The 24,034-nt window shown below is 42.2% G+C and overlaps 1 protein-coding gene across 5 annotated transcripts in view; it reads left to right on the top strand.

Annotated features, from left to right (window-relative positions):
* LYPD6 (LY6/PLAUR domain containing 6) overlaps positions 1 to 10,548 on the top strand; it is a 116,535-nt gene extending 105,987 nt beyond the window's left edge. For 3 of the 5 annotated variants that reach the window (XM_013983919.2, XM_021074961.1, XM_013983918.2), the window contains 2 exons: positions 4,957 to 5,111; positions 7,592 to 10,548. In XM_013983919.2, the coding sequence (XP_013839373.1) occupies positions 4,957 to 5,111; positions 7,592 to 7,759 (323 nt within the window). In that variant the 3' untranslated portion in view covers positions 7,760 to 10,548. The remainder of the gene's footprint in view (positions 1 to 4,956; positions 5,112 to 7,591) is intronic. The other 2 variants (XM_003133259.5, XM_021074962.1) reach the window with 1 other exon arrangement.

The raw sequence follows: 24,034 nt of genomic DNA, 5'->3' as shown, positions 1-24,034 counted from the left end.
GAACTGGGCGCAGCAGAACATACTGGGGCACAGTAAAAGCAGAGCAGGGGAGCCAGGCTATTTTGTGGGGCCTTGGACGTCTGCTAAGGAGTGAGGGCTAGAGCTGTAACCTGAGAAAAGGTAGTTCCTTCTTGTCCAGTCTCGTTTCCCATGAGCCAACTACCTTTTCTCCACTGTTAGATTTTTCTAACAGTGAAAATAATGCCATTATTATTAGACTAAAATATAAAATGTGTCTACTGAACACTACTGACTAAGCCTGCATTTGTTTCTTCTGTTTATTATTAATTTGTGTGAAGCAGCTATAGGACTGCCAAAAGGCTTGCTAAGGGCAACTCAGGAGCTACTTTGGAAAGACACCCTGGCTTTCTGGGACATTCCTGGTGTTCTGTTGGTTGATTCTGTGGTATATTCAACAGGGTTTTAATGATCAGATGATATGAAAATGACTGGTTGAAAGTGAAAAAAAGCACTTCATTTAAATATTTATTGTATCTCTATGGAATAAGCTTGCATCCCAAATTGCTTGGGAGATTGGCTGAATTTCAAATTTCCTGTCACTCTGACTTTCAAAATGGGTGTCATGGAAGTACTTTCTCCTCTATTCCATGTTATTGCCTGTGGCACTTGGCACTTACAGATTCACACTCTGTAACCCTCCCTCCCGAGAAATGAGAATTTAAGACACCCTCCATAATGGACTGTTGTCGCTTCACCATCTCAGCTTCCATTTGGTCTTTGGTCCCTGAGCACTTCCTTTGCAATAACCTTAATTTCATCAACTGCTCATTATAAATCTACGCAATTTTCTTGACTCTGTGAACCGGAATGGGAAAGGCTCTTGAAATCCTGTTCTACGAGAGACCAGTTGAAGGAATTGGTGAAGGCAAACAAAAGTTGAACGTCCCGTGCTCAGATCTATGTGGTTTTGCCTGTGCTTTTCTCTGTGCTGCGAGATTAAGAGCTCCTTGAGACAGGGATGGTGTAAGTGTTTATTAAGCGTCGGTGGAATTAAATGTCAAGTCAAAAACAGTGCAGGGTATTTTTAAAGGCTTGTTCTGTGGAGGATACCTAAGCCGCCAAGGATTTTATGTTCCTTCTTAATTATGAAGTGCAGATGCCTCCCTTGAAGGCAGAATCTTCACTGGAAATTATTGCTGATATAAAGTCAGGCCAAGAGCAATCTAGAGGTAGAAGGACACATATCCTTTTGGTTCCAGCTTCAATGCCGCTCAGTGTTTTTTTTTGTGAAAGTAAAGGAAATCTGGGCATGTTCCCTTGGTGGCACTTTCTATATCTGTTATCTGGTTTAAGTAAGGAATATAAATGTGATCCCCAGCTCAACTGGAGACAAGCCCCACAACTGGGTTATAGCTCTTCAGGAAAGACTTTTTTTTTCTTTATAGGGCCGTGCCGGTGGCATTGGGAGATTCCCAGAGTAGGGGTTGAATTGGAGCTGTAGCCATTGTCCTAGGCCACAGTCACAGCAGTGCCAGATCTGAGCTGAGTCTGTGACCTATACCACAGCGCATGGCAACACCAGATCCTTAACCCACTGAGCGAGACCAGGGAGCCAACCCACATCCTCATGGAGACTATGTCAGGTTTCTTAACACAATGAGCCCCAGTGGGAACTCCAGTGAAGATTTCTTTTTTTTGTCTTTTTGCCTTTTTCTAGGGCCGCTCCCACGGCATATGGAGGTTCCCAGGCCAGGGGTCCAATCCAATCTGTAGCCACCAGCCTACACCAGAGCCACAGCAACTCGGGATCCAAGCCTTGTCTGCGACCTACACCACAGCTCACGGCAACGCTGGATCCTTAAACCCCTGAGCAAGGCCAGGGATCGAACCCGCAACCTCATGGTTCCTAGTGGGATTCGTTAACCACTGTGCCACCACGGGAACTCCCTGAAGATTTCTTTATTGTCAACTATTTTCAGACCAACTCCAGGCTGAAACAGACAAACTTTTCATTTGCTCACATAAGAGTGGATTTTTTTTTTTTTTCTCTCTCTTTTAGGCAATTGGACACATAGGGTGTAGCCTATTAGAACTAGGGTTTGGAATTTCTGTGTGTGTGAAGTTCATTAAAATTATATTTTGTGTTTTCCAATAGTTGACTCAGCTCTCTTACCCAGTTCAGATTTTAGTTGAATTCCTGTGAGTCTCCCTGTAGAAGACTTTTGTTTCACAGCCTCTGGGAATTCCATGCAGTTGCAGAATATGAGATTTAGAGGCTGAAACTAACCTGGTAGAAATTCAAATCTATCTTTTATCTTTTAGATAAAAGCCTTTGAAATCCTTTTAGTGTGAAGTTATCAGCAGGCTGGATTCTCATATAACCTCATTACCAACCCAAGGATTATTCAAAATGTTCAGAGAGCAAGACTCTGTGGCTGAAACTCAGTTTTTTTTGTTTTTTGTTTTTTTTTTTTTTTAATCAATTCCACTGTCCAGTGATAAGCCACATGTGGTTCACCTAGTTCTACTCAGGAAATTCTGCCTGCTTGCCCCCGCCCCCCTTGGAGATCACAATGCAAATTCAAGGCTCCTAAGTTATGCACTAAAGAAACCTGTTCAACTTTATTGAGCATTTCCAAAACGTATTTAACCACAGAACCTTTTTTGACATTACATTTTATAACTCACCTAGAGTTTTTGTGAGGTAAGAATGAGTACATTCAAGGGATTGATGCTTCAGATCTGAGGTCTCCACTGCTGGAAGTAATGAGATGTTCTCAACTCTATCTTTGTTTTATGGAATGGACTTGGTGAAGGGTAAGAAATATTCTTATTCAGCTTCATTACTGATGGCAAGAATTGGCTTATTAGATGCTGGGCTTTGGTGTAGTTTCCTGGAAAAAAAAAAAAAAGAAAAAAAAAAAGAAGATTCTTCAGTTGTTGTCTCTACTTTCATTCAATGGAATAAGCTTCCAAATAATAAAAGAAAGTTTGATATGGACCTAAACATATGAACAAAAGTAGTTATATGAAGTTCAGCAATAGTTATTTTAAGTTTTACTTAAAATAATTCCATACTTGAGGGGCAAACCTAATTTCCAAAACTGAAGCCATGTAATGATTTACTTATTCCATAAATGTATGATCTTATCTGCTCAGATTTACATTTGGAGCAATAAAACTTCTGGCAGCTGCTCCTGGTTGTCTGCGGGAAGAGGAGACAGGAGATAAGAACATTCCTGTTTTTATTGCTTTCTTGAACATCTGAAGTTGGGGTGGGGGTGAGAAAAGTGTCCCTAACAAGGCCATAAACATCCAAGTCTGATACTAAACAAGGAAACCAGTCCTCTTTGGAAGATGTGATAAGCCTCTCTGGGCACTGGCCTCCAATTGTTAAATCCTGCTAAAGGCTTAAACAATCAATAAAAAAGCATGCTACCTCCTCTTCATCAGAAGAACATTCTCTCCACATTTAAAACATTTTAGAGCTTTGGGGGAATTATTGCCAGCTGCAAGACTTTCACGTTTTCTTGTGAGTTCATAGGGTGACCTTTCTTACCCAACTCCAAAGAGTTCCCTAGGATCCCGAGCAGGCCAGGGACAGCGCTGATCTGACCCCAAATAATGAAATTCTACTTAGGTGCAGTGTAGGAACAACATTTAGGGGATGGCATTGACACAGGTTCAGCCTGGGTACACACATCATTCTTGGGCAAGTCTTCGCCTTTAGCAAGAGTCAATCAGGCCTCTCAGGCTCCTGTCAGGTGGAGGAGTCTGGGAAGAAGAGTAAAACCCCTGAATTTTCGTGTCTCCCAAGCTGGGTCAAGGTGGTCTGTATTAGCTCATTCTCAAGGCCTAAAATTCCTGTGCTTTCTTCTCTTGATGTTAGTACTTGGGTGAGGGGAATTTTGATTGCCTGATAAATAATATCGGAGAAGGTCATAATTCCATATTAGCCACTAAATATCCAAAATGTATAAAGCATGCAAAGTTGGGTCCAAGATATGGATGAAAAACAGCTCGGTGACATTTCTTAAGAATTATCCTTTTTTTTTTTTTTTTTTTTTTCCGTCTGAAAGTGAAGCAGAAACATTCTCTTAAATCCCAGGCTTAGAACGCTGAGCACTGCCTGGAGGCCTTAAAGAATTACATTGACAAAGTCATTTTTCTTTAGTCTTTAAATTGCAAGTAAAAAAAAATTCTCCGTAGAGTTTTGGAAGAAATCTCAAGTTTTCAGACGCCAAAGACTTAGAGGGACTCTAGACACTGACTTCATGGTTTTCATTTGCCTTTTTGGAAAGATACCAAAACCTTGTTAGGAAGAAAATATGCCTCTCACTTCCGGTGGTTGGGTTAGTTTTCTCCTGTCATGAATTGTAGGATCCAGCTATGCTCATAGGCAAGAAGTTCTTTCTTCTGGATAAAGTCATCTTCTCCAGATACAATGAATCTATTTTTAATCATTCTGTCTTACTCAGAAATAGCTGTTTCCCAAGCAGGTGTAGGGGCTTGCATGGAGACACACACACGCACACGCACACACACACAGAGTCTCTGCTATGCTCTTTTCTCTCCTCGAAGATCTTTGTTACCTGCCTGAATTTTTTTCTTTTAACCTCCTGTTCTTTGACCTTTTTCACCCCTTCATCTTCCTAAAAATTGCTATGACTCTCACATCCTAAATCATCACTCCAAACTTCTCCCCGCTCCAAAAAGTAAAAATCAATATTGTGGCAGAATTCGTTGGAAGGCAAAGAGTGATAGCATCGAGTCTTGGTTTATGGCGATTCTATGGGCAGAGAGACCAGTATCCTTCAGAAGGTCTCCTTTCTACCTCCATGAAGTGGGTCTCGCCAAGAAGATCTTTGGGATCCGGTACAAACGTAACACGGCATATATTCCCTCTGCTGTTAGATCGTAGTGTTGACACTCCTATTCAGGCAGATTGGGCCAACATTTCCCATCGCAATTAAAATATATGTTCTCTGTTGACAGAGACTAGATACTGCTACACTCAGCACACAATGGAAGTCACAGGAAACAGCATCTCTGTCACCAAGCGCTGCGTTCCACTGGAAGACTGCTTGTCCACTGGCTGCAGGGACTCCGAGCATGAAGGCCACAAGGTCTGGGCAACAAAGCAAGTGACGGTACAGCATAGACAGACTTCCTTTCCAGACCCGACCAGTGCTCATGAGCAAATTTTTACTGCTCCCCCACCCCTGTAGGCTGCTTTTGACTGTCTTTATGCCATTGTGAAAAGGTGCTTCCTTTCCTGTTTGTGTTAAAAGAGTAAAAACTTGTAATGGGGCATAGGCTACTGGTATAAATTATGGAAACACAGCACGAAGAGTCTACTGAAAATTATTGTAAGCCCTTTCTTCATGTAGAAGAAAGTACTAAAGCTACCAGAAAGAAAAGGAGCAAGGGACTGGTTATGCGCTCATGGTAGGGCATTGCAAGTGTACTAACAGTTCATTAAGCTGAGGACAGCCAAGGCAATTTAGCTTTAATAACTTTTTGGCATGTTTTTGTCTTTTTGAGGCATATGGAAGTTCCCAGGCTATGGGTCAAATTGGAGCTGCAGCTGCTGGTCTACACCACAGCCACAGCATCTTGGGATCCGAGCTGCATCTGCTTGCAGCAATGCCAGATCCTTAACCCACTGAACGTGGCCGGGGATCGAACCTACATCTTTATGGATACTCGGTTTCTTAACCTTCTGAGCCACAATAGGAACTCTGATAACTTTTTGTAAAGTGGGGCTTGTGTCTTTGTTGGGATGCTGATTTGGGGAAGGTATTCACTGGCTCCTGAGTCATTTGAGCGTATGAGAAGGGAACCGTCTCCTTGTGGGTTTGCTTCTCTTAAATTTCATCTGGCACCTGGACAGAAGTACTCATTGTAAAACAAACTTGGAAGGCAGCCTTGAAGGAGAATATAAAGACTCAGAGCAAGGCAGCCTGACTCACAGTTGGAACGGGGAATGCCCCGACTCTTCCGCCAGTCATTCCGGGCAGGCTATATGCATGATCTTCTGTATCAGCCTTTGACCTTTATTTGGAGTCTGCCCACTTCTCCCCATCAACCTACATTCCTGGTGGTTGGGGGCACCTCCTACTCTCACAGTTCATGGGGGCTTCCTTCTCTTAAGAAGACACCCACTTTTCAAGCAATTTGTCAAATACACTAAATTAATGTTTCCAGTTTGAGAAATAATTATCATACATAATAATTGAAATGTGAAAGGTAAACCCAAGGGTTTTAAACTTGACCTCTGCCCCTCCCCCCAAGCTTGGCTTGACTCTTAGGCATAAGGATGGCTGTTTTACAAAGGAGGAAACTAGAGATCAGAGAAGTGAAGTCATGTGCTCAGGTGATACAGCTACTACTAAATAAAGAGACAGAATCCAAACTCACTTCTGACCCCTAGTTTCTCTCCTCAACATATAATATCTTCCTAGCCCATATTGACTGTGACCATACTCAGATCTCTGCAAGATAATGACTGCATAGGATATTAAGCATCATAGAGTTTTTCCAAACATTACTGTGCTCATGAGTCACTTGGGGATCTTGTTAAAATGCAGCTTCTAATTTGCTAAATTTGGTATGAGTTTTGAGATTCTTTTTTTTTTTTTTTTTTTTTTTTTTTTTTAAGCTGTGCCCTTAGCGTGTGGAAGTTCCCAGGCCAAGGATCAAACCCAAGCTCCAGCAGTGACCCAAGACATAGCAGTGACAATACCAGATCCTTGACTCCTAGGCCACCAGGAAACTCTAGAGATTCTGCATTTCTACTCAGTTCCCAGCTGATGCTGCGGCTACTGTACTTTGTGTAGCCATGGCCTAAAATGATTTCTGTTAATAATCCTTTGGGTTTACTTTTTTCTTTTGAAGCATGAGGGAAGCAGTATAAAGCAGGAGTAATTGCATAAATGGAAACCCTTCAAACTGTAGCTCATCCATGGGAATGGAAATAATTATGCAGACAGTTCTAATGAAAGTAAATATTTAAATGTAAATTAGCCAGGTTGTAAACACTTCACTTTCGCTGTGAAAACTTGGCAAATGAAAGTTTACCATGAGATCCTCCCTGGGAAAGGTAAGTATTACAATTCCCATTTCACAGATGGAAGAGGTGAGAGCTAGGAAGACTGTAAAACTGTAATAACCACAGGGTAGGATGTCCAAAACAGAACCCACATCCCTAGAAGTTTAGTCTAGACCGGGGGCTTTATTTGATCATATTGCTTCCAGGTGAAATTTCATCCCATCCCCTTAAATGCAGAGCTGGTGTGTCCTTTGTAGGACAGGTAATTTTCATGTGAGTCTGGCTCTGAGGGAGACAGTGCCTTCAGAAATCCCTGTCTCAGGAGTTCCTATCATGGCGCAAGGGAAACAAATCCAGCTAGAAACCATGAGGTTGTGGGTTCCATCCCTGGCCTTGCTCAGTGGCTGTGGCATAGGCCAGTGGCTACAGCTCCGATTTGACCCCTAGCCTGGGAACTTCCACATGCCACAGGTGCAGCCCTAAAAAGCAAAAAAAAAAAAAAAAAAGGGGGGGGGATCTCCCTCTCCTTCCCAGGCCTGCCAGCTTCTCATCACCCTTTTTTCTTTTTCTTTCTTTCAGGTCTGCACTTCCTGTTGTGAAGGAAATATCTGTAATTTGCCACTCCCCCGGAATGAAACTGAAGCCACATTTGCCACAACATCACCCATAAATCAGACAAACGGGCACCCACACTGCATGTCAGTGATAGTGTCCTGCTTGTGGGTGTGGTTGGGACTCACATTATAGTTGCTCACAGGCACCATGGGTAGTGGCATCCACCAGGATTTCCATGGTCCCTGGTCATGCATGAGTCATTGGCCTGACCGTAGTTACACATGTAAAACCATAGCACTCACGTCTTCATAGCCAAGCACTTCCACTTACCGTGAGGAACAAACATTGCTTCCATGTAGTCATTTCAAGTCCAAGACCTCATCAAAGCAGCCTGCCTCCAGCACAGCCCCTGAGTTCTCCATAAACCTTTGTCTTTCCTCCAAGAAATAGTTCTGCATTTACTAAGATGTAGGGCTCTAATTTAGAATACATGCACAAGCCACGGGAGGCTCTGAGACTCTCGGGGATGTCAGACTAGATGGTATGTGGACACATATAGATCTCTGTTCTTCAGGAGAAAGGTATGGGACCACTGGGTTAGGTCCAATCATGAATTCATTTATAGCTTTAGAGTTTTAAAACTTTGATTCCCAAATGAGTGGACTCTACCTGGAGCTTCTGATCGAGTCCTTAGAAAAATGGCAAGCAGTTTGTCCAATTTAATTGTCCTAATCTTCTCGCAGTGATGGGAACCACATTCCCTCCTCTTGTGTGAAACATAAAGTAGGCAATCATAAAAGTTTATTGTATGGGAGGAGGGACGGCTGGAGAAAATTTTCCCAACTTAATGGAAATAGCATCCATAAGGTGGCCGTTTATCCCTTCGTGTAATTGGCAAAATTGGCCTTGATTTGGCGCGTAATTGTGCTCCATGAATTCCTGGATTATACCTGGACCAATAGGTGACCAAAGAGTCTGAAAGCAGAGTGGGGTTATTTCCTCCAATCATGGGGTACTATTCAGGCGTAGCTAATAGAGACAGAGAGAGGATTTCAAGACAAAAGGAAGATGTGTGGAGTTGATCCTAGTTTGTTGTGAGGACCCAGTAAGTGTCTCCACCAAATCTTTCATCTGCAATTTATGCTGCCAAAGGGCCCTCCCCATTCTTCCTCTTCCAAGTCCCCAACGACTTCAGGGAGAAGGTTCTGTATTACGTTATGTCAAGATTGATAAGGAAAGAAGACCTAATATCCAGAATGAGCAGTAGGTGGAACAGTGGGGTGATGATGAGACTAGTAAAGAGACCCAGTGAGAAGTTTTTATTTCTTTTAGATGATCACTTTTGAAATATATGGTAAAACTTTCACCATCCTTCCTATATATTTGGCACCTCAAGTTACACATTTTTCTTCTTCCTTATAAATCATTTATACAATATTTATTTTTGTATGGCATAACTATAAACTAAAATATATTGAAAAGATTCTTTATTCTGAGCAAACGATCAAATTAGAATACATATTTTTCAACAGTGGTAGAGCGTGTAATATATGTTTATGGAACGTTATCTATAATACTTGCACCAGTGTTGAAAAAAAGTTAACGTTGTGAGCAAGAGTAAGTAATATGTTGGCCTCAAGGATTTTGCTCATGGTCTCCTCAGTGGTGTTGTCCCAGAAGTATTTGGGGCTGGGGTGACATCACTAGTTTCTCTGCAGGGTTAGGGGGCACATTTGCATGAACTTTGGTGCAGTCTTTGCTGGTCAGGAGGATAGTTTTGTCATGGTCCATCTGACCACCAGCACAGGAAAAGGTCTCGGGGTCAGAAAATGAGCCCCTCTCAGGGACCAAACATGAACTGACAGCAGTGACTCTGCATTGCATCAAATGGCCTTAATTCAGAGTTGGGTAGGCTTAGCCATATGTTGCTTACCCTTGGGGTGGGGGAAGTAGAGGGGGAGAAAGCAAGACATTTATTAAGCACGTCTTATGTGCCAGACACTACGCTAAGCACTTTACATGATTTGGGTCGTGTGGTCCCTGCAAGAACCCTGTAAGGAGTGTTACTGGTATTTACACTGTACACATGAAGGTACTGAGCTCTAAGAAGCTCGACAACATGAAGCCTTTCCTTCAGTTTAGGTTAGATGGGGGGAGGTGGGGTTGAAGAGGAAGGGAATGTGGAATTGCCACCCGTGCGAAAAATTCCAGGCATCATGAGCACTTGTCCATCTTGTGGAGTTTGTCTAGCCCTGCTTCTACAGGATGTCACTTGTGTGTCCCCAGATGATGTTTTGTTTTGTTTTTTTTTCTTTAGGGGGAGGGGGTGGAGGCATGGCTTCCTCATTCATTCCTCTTGTTGTCAAAGAGGAGACAGGTTGGTCCAACATCTGAAGATGGTAGAAGACAATGACAATTTGATGTTGTATATACCCACAACTACATTTTTCTGCATGGGTCACTCTCCACGGACACTTTCTAAATACTGCATGTGATTAGAATAAGACAGAAAGTCCAAATCTTGGTTCTTGGAGAAAGCACCACTCCAAAGCCTCCCTGGCTGGTGTGCAGGGACCAGGTCCACAGCGGGGAGGACTCATCCGCCACCCACAGGGTACCTGCAAACTCGACCCAGATGTGGCTGTGTGTGCCCCATATGCCTGTCAGAATGGCTGGCATTTCATTCTCTTCAAAGAAAGTCGTTTTCTCACCATCCCCAGCCTCAAGGAGCCAAGGAATGGCCATTCATGTGGAAGGCCCAGGACTGGTCATCCATCTGACTTTTCTACCACATCAAACCCTCCATTAAATCCTACCGTAGGTGACGGCTTGAAGTGCAAAGAGCCACATGTGTATATTAACCTATGTGCCCCTTATTTATTTTTAGACTCCCCACAGCATTCATGTCAATATGGGATTAATGCCTAAATTTTGTAAATACTGTACATTTTGTAAATCAACGAATAAAGGTTTTAAGTGTATCTCGCCAGGCTCCTCCCTGCAAATGCACATGCCAATCAATGATTAAGGCAGCCAGGTGTTGTACAGGCATTGACTGGGCTTAGCATTACAGTGAACTTCCTTCCAGGAGCTCACTTTTTAGGTGTATAGACAAGAAATACATGCATGAAAAGACGCAAGACAATTCACCAATGCCAAATGATTCATACAGACAGTAAGTGCTGCAGAAAATCAAAAAAGGCAAGATTACGAGACCTTTCAAGTAGATCTGCAGTTTCCCTAGAACATTTTTTTTGTTGTTGAATCAGGAAATATAAAAAAGTGTGTGTGTGTGTGTGTGTATCTATATATTTAAATACTATCCCATTAACTCTTTTTTTCAAATCTTTTTCTATTCTGGGGGTCAATTATGTTGGTGATGATACAATAGAAAAAAAATTTCCTTGATGGTTTCTTCTGAAACAGGAAACAAACACCTGAATAGCATAACTGTCATTTGCATTTAGGCAATGAATTTACAGCATTTTTTTTTACAGTCGCACCCACAGCATATGGAAGTTACTGGACAGGGACTGAATCTGAGCCCCAGCTGTGACCTGCACCACCGATGATGGAACCCCCACTTCCACAGCCGTCAGATTCTTAACCCACTGTGCCACAGTGGGAACTCCTTTATTGCATTTTTCTTAGTAAAATGGTAGACCTGGAAAATAACCTTGAAACACTCCAGCACATTTGTGATTCCTGGTTATTCTTTTTCACCCTTTATTTTGAAATTTCCAGGGAAATACATGTTTTTCCCAAAGTTGAGAATTTTCTATTAGGCTCTGGATTGGTAATATGGTTGGTATTCCTTAAAGTATCATACTTACATGAAGATAGCTCTAATAACTAATCTCTGTGAACACTCTGTGTGTTTAATGTAAACAGCACTGAAGGCAGACTGTGCTTTTACAGAAAATATGCTTTTGAAAACATAGATTTACATGCTTTCCAAACCTTGCCCTATTCTTTACACTTTATCTTTCCCTTCATGTAAGTACCAGGAATAAAGTGCCTCAAGTACGAGGCTGAAAATATTAAAGTGGGAGTGTCCATGGTCATGCTCAAAAAAAGCATTTCCCAACTAAGTCAGATGTTCACCTGTGTACCAAAGGTTGGGTCCCTCTTCTGAGAGTCCAAGGCAGTACTTGGTTACCCTATTTGTTCAGTGGGTAGGACTTCTGAGCAAGGCAACCAAGGACCCTAGTGCAATCATATTCCTAGTAGTCCACCTGGGTGGCTTGGAGCTCCCAAGACAGGTCCACAGAGAGGCCCTCACCCTCCCTTCCTGGAAAATGGAGGTGGTGATGGGCCAGCTAGTTGAACTAGATACTCCTGTCAACCGATCTCAACATGTTCAACCCTAACCCAGCCCAAACATACCAACTACGCTTTGCTCCCAGACTTTTCATGCTCCTAAGAGACCATTCAGTTCTTTCAATTACCCAACTTTGAAGACAGGGAGTTCCCGGGAGGTCTGATTGCACATTCCATGTTGGTCTCGGGCTGTCTTGAATGGAGGAAGGTGTGTCTCTACACAATACACTTGGTTTTTAGGTCACTGGCAAAGCATGCACAGGGTCATTAGTTGACTAAATATGATATTAAAGTCAGGGGTGGGCCCACACTTTCGAGTGTTTAGAAAGACTTTATAGGTGGGGATAAGCCCAGTTCTAACATGTACTCAGGCCAAGCCAGGCTGTGTGAGTCACGAATGAGTCCAAATGTGTTCTCAGCTCACGGAGATCTCCTCTGCACCTCCTCACACAGACACCTCGATGCAAAGCCCCTCAAGCATGACACCTGTCCTCAAACAACTAGTCTTCACACACTACTGTGTGATGTGACCCCTTGTTGGTCACTCAGCCCTGTTTTATTGTTGGGAGAGGCCAGGTTTGAGGCAAAGCCAAGCTGGTGGGCAGCTGTGAAGCTGGACCGTAGCCATTGCCCCTTGAATACCAGGGAGAAGGCAGATGTAGGGAAAGCTCAGGCTTTGGAGGCAGACTCCTATGAGCCAAACTGTCTGTTTCTATAGAGAGAATAGGGGTTAGAGGGTAAGTCGATTTTGGATTCTCAGAGATGAATGGGTGTGTTGAGAGTATGACATATTTTCAGCCCTTCCTTTTGCATCATGGCTATTTCTGGTGGCATTTTTTCATTTTGCCCATACACAACAGAATTGCTCTTCACATGCCCTTTCCCCACTTTGACAAAAGGATTCTTTCACTTCTTTAGGAGGACTTCAGTGGAGGCCTAAATTCCAGGCCTGAATGTGCCGCTGGAGGCCAGGTTTTGACACTGGATGTATCATAAACCTTGAGAAAACCATTTCTGAATAACTGATTACCTCTACTTTAGACAGATAATCCTACTTGTTTAGGCCATGATTCTGAAAATGATTACGTCCACTGAATATTTTTCAGGTTAGAATAAACGATCTGTTTCCATCAGGCTAGCTTGCTTTCTTGGCTAAAGTTTTCCCTCTCTCAATTTATTCTCTGCCCTTTGCTATGCTGGTGGTCCATACGGTACTGCCCATCCCACAATTGAGTGAAGGAAGAGCTCTCTCAACTGTTTTCATTACCCAAGGCTTAATTACTTTGAGTATCAAAGAAGGGACATTTTGATGAGTTTTCTCTTTAACACAAGCAATATGGCTTTCTTTTTCCCTCCTGTGTAAAATAAACGGGGTTGGACTAGACTTTTCTAAGTTCCCAGTCACTTCTTTGTGACCCAGAACATGACTGGTGAAAGTGCCAGAGTAGGGTTGTCATGCATGTCATCCTGGTGACAAGTGTGTGAGGCACAAAGAGTCCTGGTTCAGGAATCAAAGTCTTCATGGTATAAACCACTAGTGGGACCTCCCTTAACCACTCCAAAGCTTGAGCTGTGAAAGCTGTAAGTGAGGTCATGTTGATGAACTGAAGCAATGCGTATGAAAGCGATTCGATAATGAACAAATACATAAGAATCAGGGGTAGCTATTAAGAGACCCTTTCAGAAATCATTTCTCAGCCTCTAGATTTTAGATCTATTAAAGCTTAAAATGCAGCTACATAGAGATTACCCCTCACACCCTGTTCAGTTTCAACCACTGCAAGGGATTAAAATTTGCCAAAGGAAATAGCAAGATAATGGTATTTGCTAATGGGAAAAGCCGTAATTCTAAAATGAGCTAAAGAGAGTAACTGCTAAAAATGAAGGCTTGATCTGAAAGACATTTTGAAAACCTGCATTGGTTTTGTAATACCAAATTGTAAGTTAGAAATTTTTATGTTCAAAAAAATTCAGAGACCTGTTTTCCAGTAGATTCTAGTGGAGAACACATTCCAAGCTAAAGTCATGCTGCCTCGTATTCATGCTTTAGTCCTGTTCCCAAGTTGCTGCACAGGCTTAGAAAAATGGCAGAACCTCTTAAGGTCAAGTTCTCCCAGTTACAATGTGGATTGATAGCAGATGCTCAAAGAGTTTTCACATATTTCACTCCTAGTATGTAAGTTGAAGGTCATTTATTAAAAGCATTTGAGAAAGCACTTTTGGTATTTCAGATAAAAGTTACCATAATATAGCTAAGATACCGCATCTGGCTTTACATACTTGATATGCCCTACATGTTGTTTGTAAATAAAATCCTATAAATGTGTTAGGAAAGGGATATAAAGTGCCTTTATAAAGTAAAGGATCCTTTTTAGACCCCAACTCTATGGAGATGGATAACACCTCCTTTTTATTCTCAGCTTTTTTCCAAGTACCTGGTACATAGAGGAGACAGAAGAGACATTCATTAATTTACCAGATCAAACTGATATAGCAGGAACTTCCCTATATAATATTCCCAGTGGATGTTGTCCCACCAAAGAGACTGATCTTGGCCAAGTTGATGCATAAGAGTTGGAGGGTTATCTTCCACTGGTTATACCTACCTAGCTCAGAAGGAAGAAACAATTCATTTAAACTGGGTTATCAAGCACAGATCTAAAAAACAGGCTGGGAGGATTAGAGATATGTATTTCCACCTAGTGCAAACTTCTTGACTGAGAAATCCTTGGCGTACCGGGACCAGCCTGTACAGCCATCCTTGGTCTCAGCTTCTTCCAACACTATGCTTTATCAGTGTCTTGAAACTTGGACCTTGCAGGCACTTGAAACTAGAGGACTTGACAAGATGCTAGACTAACCCCTTTGTTTTCCTCTCTCTGTAACTATGAAACTCTTGTTCCTAAACAATAGAATGGCTACAGGCAGACTCGGGGCTACACTCACATGCAGGGAGTATTTAATGAAATCTTTCTATTTCCTGGAGAGACCCCTGCAGGTCACTAATGGCAAAATCAAAAGGAAAAAAATTACTCTAATTTGGGAAACTCTAGTTTCTCCAAATACTGACACAGAAAAGACAGGAAATAATCTGCTCAGTTCAAACAACAGTGGTCACTTGCCACCAGGGTAGAAATACATTAAAGAGCTCCCTAGGAAGTTAGAGGGAACACTGCAGCTAGTTCTGGACTCAGAAAAATTCTGGATCTTTGAGATGAGGTTTTTGAAAAAACAAAAAACAAGAGGCTTCTTGTCAACTTGTGTACCAGAAAGAGAATATTTGCTGCAACTAGCCTTGCAGAAGAAAAGGAGACAACCTACAGCAAAGTTTCCTCTCACTTTCTACAGAGCACTTGCTGTTGGTAGCAGAGAGGAGTCTGACTTGGTGCCTACTGTGTGGGGACCAATTTGTAACTTATTATAATTTTTAAGTTCACCATTGGTCATCTTTTAGTAGGTTATGACATGGTAAGCAACAACCCTAAAATCTCAGTGGCTTCAAAAACATAGAGTATTTGTTTTGCTTTGTTTTATTTTTCCTCTTGCTCACATATCATCAGCTGCAAGTTGGCTCCATGGATCTTCTTTATTCTGGAATTCAGGCTAAAAAGGCAGCCCCTTTCTGCAACATGCTGTTCTCTTGGTAGTAGGAAAGGAAAATCAAGACGACTGGAGGAAAGATTAATACATCCTAGAGGTTTTTTGGGGGGATCGGCACCTTTTTACATGTACTCACATTGAAACGGAGCAGAACACTTTGGGTCTTCCCCCCATGTCCTCCACCTGCCTTTAGTCTGTGGGAAAACTTTAGCCAAAGAATAAGTTTAATCAGATAAATGAGAAAATGCAGAAGCACAGGAAAGCAGTCAAACAGTACAAAACAATAATAGTCACTAAGCAAAGTCAAAGACCTTCAGTTCCTCCTCAAGGGCTACAGATACTCTTCTGAGCAACATCCTGCAAGCTGTCTCGTAGATACTGAAACCCCTACCAGGTGGAAGAAGTTAACTCCATGATGACCAGAAGTTAACTCCATGATGACCATGACAGAAGCTGCCACAATCCTGAGAACTGGCCTCAAGGAAATGCGAAAATGGACACTGGAACTGAAGATGAGTTGTACTCAATCAAGTTGATGCTGGTTAAACCACCACATCACCAATTTCAAGATGATTGTCAGAGCTGACTGTGCTGTTTCTTCATGTAGCCCCCCACCCCCTCTGCCGATAAAACCCTTGCCCACTAGTTGTCAGTGGGGGGAGTCGACTTTGGATAGGAGTTTGCCTCCCACCCATCCCAGCTGCCCACCTCCAAAATAAAGCAAAGTTTCTTTTCCACCAACCTTGCCTCTTTATTGGTTTTAGGGGGGCGAGAAGACAGACCCCACTTTCACTACCAGCCCTGGGACCCAAGGCTGCTGTGCTCTCGCGATATCTGGCTCTCTCCCGTTTTCCGGAGAAGAGCGGTGGCCAGGACCAAGGTCGGGATCGCTGCGATGCGCGCAGTCACGGCCAGCTGGCTCCCAAAGAGGGCTTGGAATTGTGGCGGGGACACGTTCCTAGCAGGGGTTGAAGCCAGAAACCACTTGTTTCTGGGATCCTCCCTGTTTTCCCCCTTGTCAGCAGTGGCTGCCAACTTAACACTTCCCCTTGGCAGAATTTAAAGATGCATCCTGATGCGCTGGCGACCTCCAAGACCAAGTAAGTCCACCGGTGTGCTCCGCAGGCAAACTTCTCTTTAGAGCATGAAGTGCTCTCTGGGCATTTTGCTAATCCGCTCTGGCGTGTCGGCGTGCTGACCGTTTGTGATGGGGAAGCGTTTGTTGGGACGCTGTATTGGTCATCCTCTTGGAGGATTTCTGACAGTTCTGTCTTCTGGTGTGTGAGTGTATATATTCCGTTTGCATGATTGGTATTCTTGTTGCCTCTTGTAAAACGTGACCATGAGTTTTTAAGACTCCAAAGAAAATTGGTTAAGATGAAACTCTCTTGGAATTCCAAAACTGGTTCTTTTTTTGCATATGCAGTTAGAGAAAGCTAGCTTGATAAAATACTTTTTTTTCTGACCCTGAGAGATATGTGCTTAGGAGAAAGCTTGCAGTTAACTGTTACCATATCCTTGAAATAAAAACATAGCCCACATTGCCTGAGACTTCAGCCTTGGGTTAATTAGTAGAAATTCAAGCCGGGGGGAAAAAAAGGGAGGGACGATGTTTTAAACTGAAGTGTATAAGCTTAATGTATTTCAACTGTTATTAATAGACTCATAAGTTCTTCATTGAAATATTTGATTCATGAATAAGTTATAAGTTTTAAGATAAAGCTATGAGATCTCTGAATGCCCATATTTCTATGTGTGATATTGTCATAAATGGGATAAAATCTTTTGAGTGAACATTTTGGGAATTATATTTTAAGAATGTCTATCTAAAATAATTTTTCTAGATTTTCTGCAACTTGAAACTTTAGAGTTTTGCTAAATTAAGTTAAATGATGAAAATTAAGTGAATATCTAAATCATTTTTAAGAAAAAATACTGGAGCATTGCTGAACGAATCTAAGTTTACCTACTTTTGCCTTCTTATGAGAGGAAAAACACTAAAGATATTTGGATTTATTAAATGCACATCTTGTGCTATATTAAAAAGAAACTGTGCTGTGATAAAAATGTATGGATTTAGAGGTTATGAAACATGTTCTAAAGTTTGCCAATCAAAAAATGCTGGTATAACTGTTCAATTACTTGTTTCCTTTTTTTTAAGGTTTTTGAGGGTTAAAATTATATAAAAATGATAAAGGAAAGCATTTCAGTATGTAAAGCAAGTAGGATATATGTTGTCAGTGAGAAAAAATTTAAATGCTGGAGATATATTTGTCAAGAAAAAAATGATGATAATGATTTTGTCCTACAGTTGGTTGTTTCTGGGTGGGAAAAAATGGGACAAATTAATATGAATACAAAAAATGATACACGGTTTGTAAAAAAGAAATTTTGAAAAAAATTTTATGTCGTCAGAATTGATTATGATTAGATTAGGTTTAATTAGGTGAATGATAAATGAATTTGGTTATTAATTGTAAGCTGGTACAAGACTGGAATTTGGCTTTCTTTCTCCCTGTAAGAGAGCAAAATTTTCCTGGAATATTAAGCTGCTTTTGATAGCAGTTTGTAAGTTTCTTTCTCTAGGTAACTTTGAGTATTCCCAAGAGCTCCTAGACATCTCAGAAGAAAGATTACAGTAAATAAGATTACTTGGTATGTTAAACTATGTGAAAAACATTTGATAACTTTCATATCATACTGATGACCTGGGCAGCTGTAGCTCTGATTAGACCCCTGGCCTGGGAATTTCCATATACCACGAGGATGGCCCTAAAAAAAAAAGAAAAGAAAAAAAAAAAGAAATTCAAAGAATTGTAATGGAAAGCTATTATCACTATTGTTTTGCTTCTAACCATATTTTTGACAATGTTCAGGAAGGAAAAAAATTGTCTAGTGACGCTGTCACAGTGCGACTACTCATGATGTGTATCACTGCTGGCTTTAATTTTACTACTAAAAGCACATGTACAATACCTGTGTGACAATTAGGACTGAGTGATAAATTGTGTGGCCTATAAATTGTTTCCCTGTCAGCATACCTCTGTTCTTGTTTGTTATGTCTGATTAGTTTTCCCCAAACATGGATTACTAGGAAAATGTATAAACAAAAAGTAGGCCTAGCACCACGGGACATGAGCGGGCAACTGAGCCACTCTGGCAATGTCGGAAAAAAATATTGATTATCAATGTTCCTATGAAAAGATTTACAAAAAACGGGGGCAAATGACAGAAGATTTTTACATATTGAGGTACAGAGAAGTCATTCTGGCTTACACGCTATTGAATTTGAACCTCAGGCTAACCAAAACAGACTGTGACCTATTAAACATACACTGTACATCTGCCTTAGCCATCAAGAAAAAATGCATTCAGAAAATAGTACAAAGATGCATTTTGATTATTATCCTCACCATAATGCATCTACTAATTTTCAAATGTTTGTCCAGGTGATTTAACAAAGTCATCAATGAGCAAGGTAATATTTTCATAATATAAAATATCAGTGCTAAGCTTGGAATGTGAGTTTATCTATCTCGGTGTCCATTCCCCAGATTTGGGCAAGGCTATGCCCTATTCAGCAAGAAGCAGCCAGAGCGATCGTCGCTCCATTCCCTCGAAGAGTTGGGGAGAATTGAAACAGAGATGGAAACTAAAACTGAGTAGTTCCTCTGCCAAGGTGAAGATTAACCTCTCTATCCAAAACGTTTTTCCCTTTCTTGTTCTGTATCTGTCCTTCCACAAGATTGAGGAGCATCAAAGAAATGGGGAGATCGTAATGGAGCAGGACCCTATAGTCCTTCCCCACGCATGTGCTCTGCCTGCTTTTTGTCTGTAGAAAAATTTTAATCAAGGAATAAGTTTAATCAGAGAAGAGAGAAAGTGCAGAAACAAAGGAAAACAGTCATACAAGACCAAATAATAATAGTTCAGTCATTAAGCAAAGTCAAGCCCTTTAGTTCCTCCTCAAGGGCTTTAGATGCTATTCTGAGCAACATCCTGCAAGCTGTCTCACAGATACTGAAACCCTCACCATGTGGAAGAAGTCAACTACATGATGACCAGACTGCAGCCATGACCGAAGCTGCCAGTTCAATTCTGAGAACTGGCCTCAAGGAAATGGGAACAAACCAACCCTGTACTTAGATGAACTGTACTTAAAACAATCAAGATGACACTGATCAGACTACTGAATGACCAATTTCAAGATGACTGTCCGAGCTGACTGTGCTGTTTCTGCACGTAGGTGCCCCCCCCCCCCGTTCCCCACCCCCGGCCTGTAAAATCTCTTGCCTACTGGTTATCCGTGGAGGAAGTTGGCCTTTGGACAGGCATCCACCTCCTCCCACCCTCGACTGCTGGTCTCCAAAAAAAGCAAACTTTGCTTTCTACCAGTCTTGCGTATTTATTGGCTTTAGGGTGCTGGACAACCAGGCTCCACTTTCAGTAACAATGTTTCACTGGCCAAAGCAAGTCCCACTGTGAGGCTGCTACCCATAGGGGAGGGCAGTCCCTTCCTCCCCTGGCTCTTACAGTCACTGGACTGGGGCAGGTGGAGTGTGGGGAGGGACAGTCAACGCTCAGGAACAACTACACAATCTACTACAAAATCTCGGACTCAGCTGTTTGTCTGAGTCCCAGAAATGCTGTTTCTCACAGTGTAGTTCATGCCTTTTGACATGTTCTAACCAGTAGCTCTCAAGCCAAGGGCATCAGTATTAAAAACCAGGAATGTGTTAAGGTCAGGCTTGCTGGGAGAGTGGAAGTGTGGCTTTTGCCACCCATTTTTTTCCCCATTACTTACAATGGTTAGATCTGATGTGCCTACCTTTTCCAAAATTGATCAAGATTGCAAAAATAGGAAAATGTCTATAGGATATTTTCTTTAGGGCTGAAGCTTGGCTTTTTTTAATGTGGAAAACTGTTATATGGGGGATTTTTAGTGGAAACTATAAAAAAAATACAATTTTGAATGATTTATGAGCCAACTTTCCCTACCTGTGTGTTCAGATAAAAGAAGAAAGGGAAGCGTATGATAGCTGCTTTTTAAAAATCAAGTCTATTTTTTTCCCCATGAAGATCAGCTTCAGACATTGATGATTCTGAAATGCAATTCCAGCTCCAGGCAGAAGATTTTCAGTAGATAGTTTGCCTTGAATGTTTCCTGCTGGTATCTTCAGGTGTTCAGCTGCCTCATTCTGCCCTCTGCCAGGAGAGAGCCTGTGACAGCACCCCGTCTGGATCAAGAATCTACAAAATTCAGCAAAAATGTAGGAAGCATGTACTCTGGGCTGGGAACTGTGCCAGCTGGAGCTCTCTTGATGCTTCCACATAGCCCCTCCCTAAGGAACCAGTGATGTCAGAGGGGAAAAAGTAAATGGGAGGTTATCCTAGAGTAATAACCGCTGCCAGGTGAGACACCCATAGAGAACTGGTCAGGTGCCAGGGAGGGAAGTATAACTCACAGTTGCAAACTAGGAAGAGTTCCTGAAAGGAACAGGGATTGAACCTGCATCCTCATGGATACTAGTTGGGTTTGTAACCCACTGAGACCCAATGGGAACTTAGGATGGAAGGATTTTATGCATAGCTCCAAGACCCGTTCCTTATTCTCCACACATTTCCATCTGGTGTGGCTCTGCTGGACTGTGGCAAGGTGCTTTGACACTCTGAACCTCTGAAATATGTGAAAACCTCCCACTCCGAGCATGCAATCTCTTATTGCCCTTATCCATTCATATCCTGCCATCATCACCATGAGTCAACACCAGCCACTTCTTGCTCTCATCACCTTTGTGGTTCAGAGACAGTTCCCCGTATCTCTGGCTGATTCAGGTTTTACCTACTGGGCCAGGGATATTGAACAGGCTGGGGGCTGGGGGTGGGTGGAGGAAGGGTTGCCAGATTCGCTCTGTCTCTAGAGGTGAAGAATTAGAAGACCACAAAATGTGTTTCTCAATCCAATTCCACCATCCTTGTAGTTCATGGAAATTCCTCTTAGATTCTGACAATAGCTTGACTATTGATACTTGCTCTGGCCAAGTAAATATTTATATCTACTTCTGGGTTTTCTGAGATTTTAAGTGGAAAGCTGGGAGAGAAATGAATCAGTGGGTCTTCAAACCACATTCTGTTGTCAAATGGAACTTTCTTTCTCCCTTTATTTTAGAATGTGTAGGTCCAGTCAATGAGGTTTTTTTTTGTTTTGTTTGTTTGTTTGTTTGTTTTTTGCCTTCCTTCCCAGTCCCCTCATATCTGGAAACTGGAAATACAAAGGTAATTAGGCAGAGTTTATCATGTTTATTGAAAGGTTTACTGATTTTTTTTGAAAGCTACTTCCAGAAATGAGAGGTTTACACTAAAAGGAAGTTAATTCTGAAGCTCACATTTTTATGATTCTAGATGTGGACTTGAATGCACATATTGAGAATGTGAAATGACAGGCGGTATCTTCTGTGAAGACAGGCTGGGTTTCTGCCTGTTTGTCCCTCCTCACCCCTACCCCCAACTATGAATATTGCAGCTCTGTCCTGTGAATATACGTGACAAGCGGAGACATGGTTCTTCCAGGGCCAGAGACTAAGGGTTTCCCCGTCAGTGGGTGCATTTCTGCATCTGGGGGACCCGGCTGAGTGAAAGGGGCAGCTCACTGGAGGGAAACGAGTTCTTCTGCTGTAATAGGTTTGGAATGTGGACATGGGATCTGTCAAAGGAGCTTCGCTGTTCTCCATGCTGACAGCTTGTGCTCGCTCCCTGACACGTGCGCTGCAGAAACATGACCTGGAACTGATGTGTTCTGGCAGAAACAAGCTGGGAGCTCTCACCCTCTTTCTTTCTGCTCTTTTCTCTCCTCCCCAACGGTACTGAATTGTTGGAAGGGGTGGGGGGCACATAACTCTCAGAAGGGGTTCCCAGCCCCGCCATCAAAGCCAGTTCTGTGGCTCACGAAATCTGCATGAAGGCCGTTCCTGAATTCTTAGGAGATGATGCTGTTTTGTGCATGTGGGAATTTACCAAATATCAAATAAAACTCTAGGATGGGCTGTCTGCTAAATAGAGAATGAAAGAATGAAAAATAAGATCAACTTTGTAGATGCAAGTAAGTAACTGTGACCACCAAGATAACAGAAAGTAATACCGAAACAGGAGGCAATGACCTGGTTATTCAATACACACAATCGATTTTGATGCTGGAAGATAAAGAGTGTATTGTGATCTGGCCCAACTGCCTGTTATAATGAGATCCAACTCTTTCTGTACAACTGTAAAATTTCTTTTTGGGAGGAGAAGTTTAGCTTTTGAAAATCCTACCCAGGTCATCAAGCATGAGAGTAATCAATTCACCCAACAAATATTTGAAGAGTATGTTAAGTACAGGGTATGCAGATGTGTAGAGGAAAAAGATGATTCCCATGGGGAATGTCTTTATCAAAGGCAGAGATTAATACAAAGTACAGAAATAAAACATCTGATAAGCGCATAAAGTATACATATATAAGTATATGAAGGAATCCAGTGAGGGGCTGAAAGAGAGGATTTGAATGAGAGGAGAGAACTTCTTAAGCAGACGTGGACTTCGAAGGTGAGAGTCAAAGGATGCCAATGAGGTAGTCCTATAAGGGTCGTCAGGTGAGGAAAGGGCATCTAGGTAGAGGGAAGAGTACATCCAAAGGAGAGGCACGATTTGTTCAAGGAACTGAAAGAAAATCACGTGGCAGAAGTTAGGAAGGGTGAGAGGGGTAAAGGGGGCCGGAGAGGCCATCAGGGGCAGAACGAAGGGCGTGGTAAGGAGTTTGGGGTTTGTTCTTAGTGTGATGGGAAGATGATGAAGGATTTGAAGCAGGAACTTCTCTCTCTCTCTCTCTCCTTCCCTCTCTCTCTCTCTGCCTCTCTCTCTCTTTCTCTTTAGTTCTTTTTTTTCTCTCTCTCACACTCATTTTTAAAACAATCTCCAACTCAAACTACAGCCTTTCCTCCAGAACCACTTGAGTTATAATATGGTGCCCTGTATTCGTTACCTACTGCTGTGTAATATGTTAACTCCCCATTGAATGGCTCATAACAACATTTACCTGCTCAGAGTTTCTGTGGGTCAGAATATGGGGGTGGCTTAGCTGGCTTCTCTGTCTCACAGTCTCTCACAGGCTGCATATGCAGTGTTGGCTGGGCCACAGTGGCATCTAGTCATGTGCAGAAGGATTCCCTTCCAAGCTTGCTCCAGTGATGGTTGACAGGATTTGTTTCTCCAGGCTGTTGACTCAGGCCCTGTAGCTCCTTGCTGAGGATTCAATTCCTCCCAGGCTGTTGGTGGGAGGCTCCCCTCCTTTCCTTGCTGTGTAGGTAGGGCAGCTCCCAGCTTGGCAGCCCATGTCTTTCAGAGTGAGGGAGCAGGGAAGGAGGAAGAGCACCCAAATGGGAGCCACACTCTTTTTCTAACCTAATCTCCCAAGGGCTATGCTGTCACTTTTACCATATTCTCTTAATTAGAAGTGAATCCCTAGGTATGTGTCATGCTCAGCAAGAAGGGATTATACAAGGGCACGAATA

The sequence above is a fragment of the Sus scrofa genome, chromosome 15 (genome assembly GCF_000003025.6).
Source record: "Sus scrofa isolate TJ Tabasco breed Duroc chromosome 15, Sscrofa11.1, whole genome shotgun sequence".
Taxonomy (NCBI): Eukaryota; Metazoa; Chordata; class Mammalia; order Artiodactyla; family Suidae; genus Sus; species Sus scrofa.
This window is presented reverse-complemented; position numbering and strand designations above follow the sequence as displayed.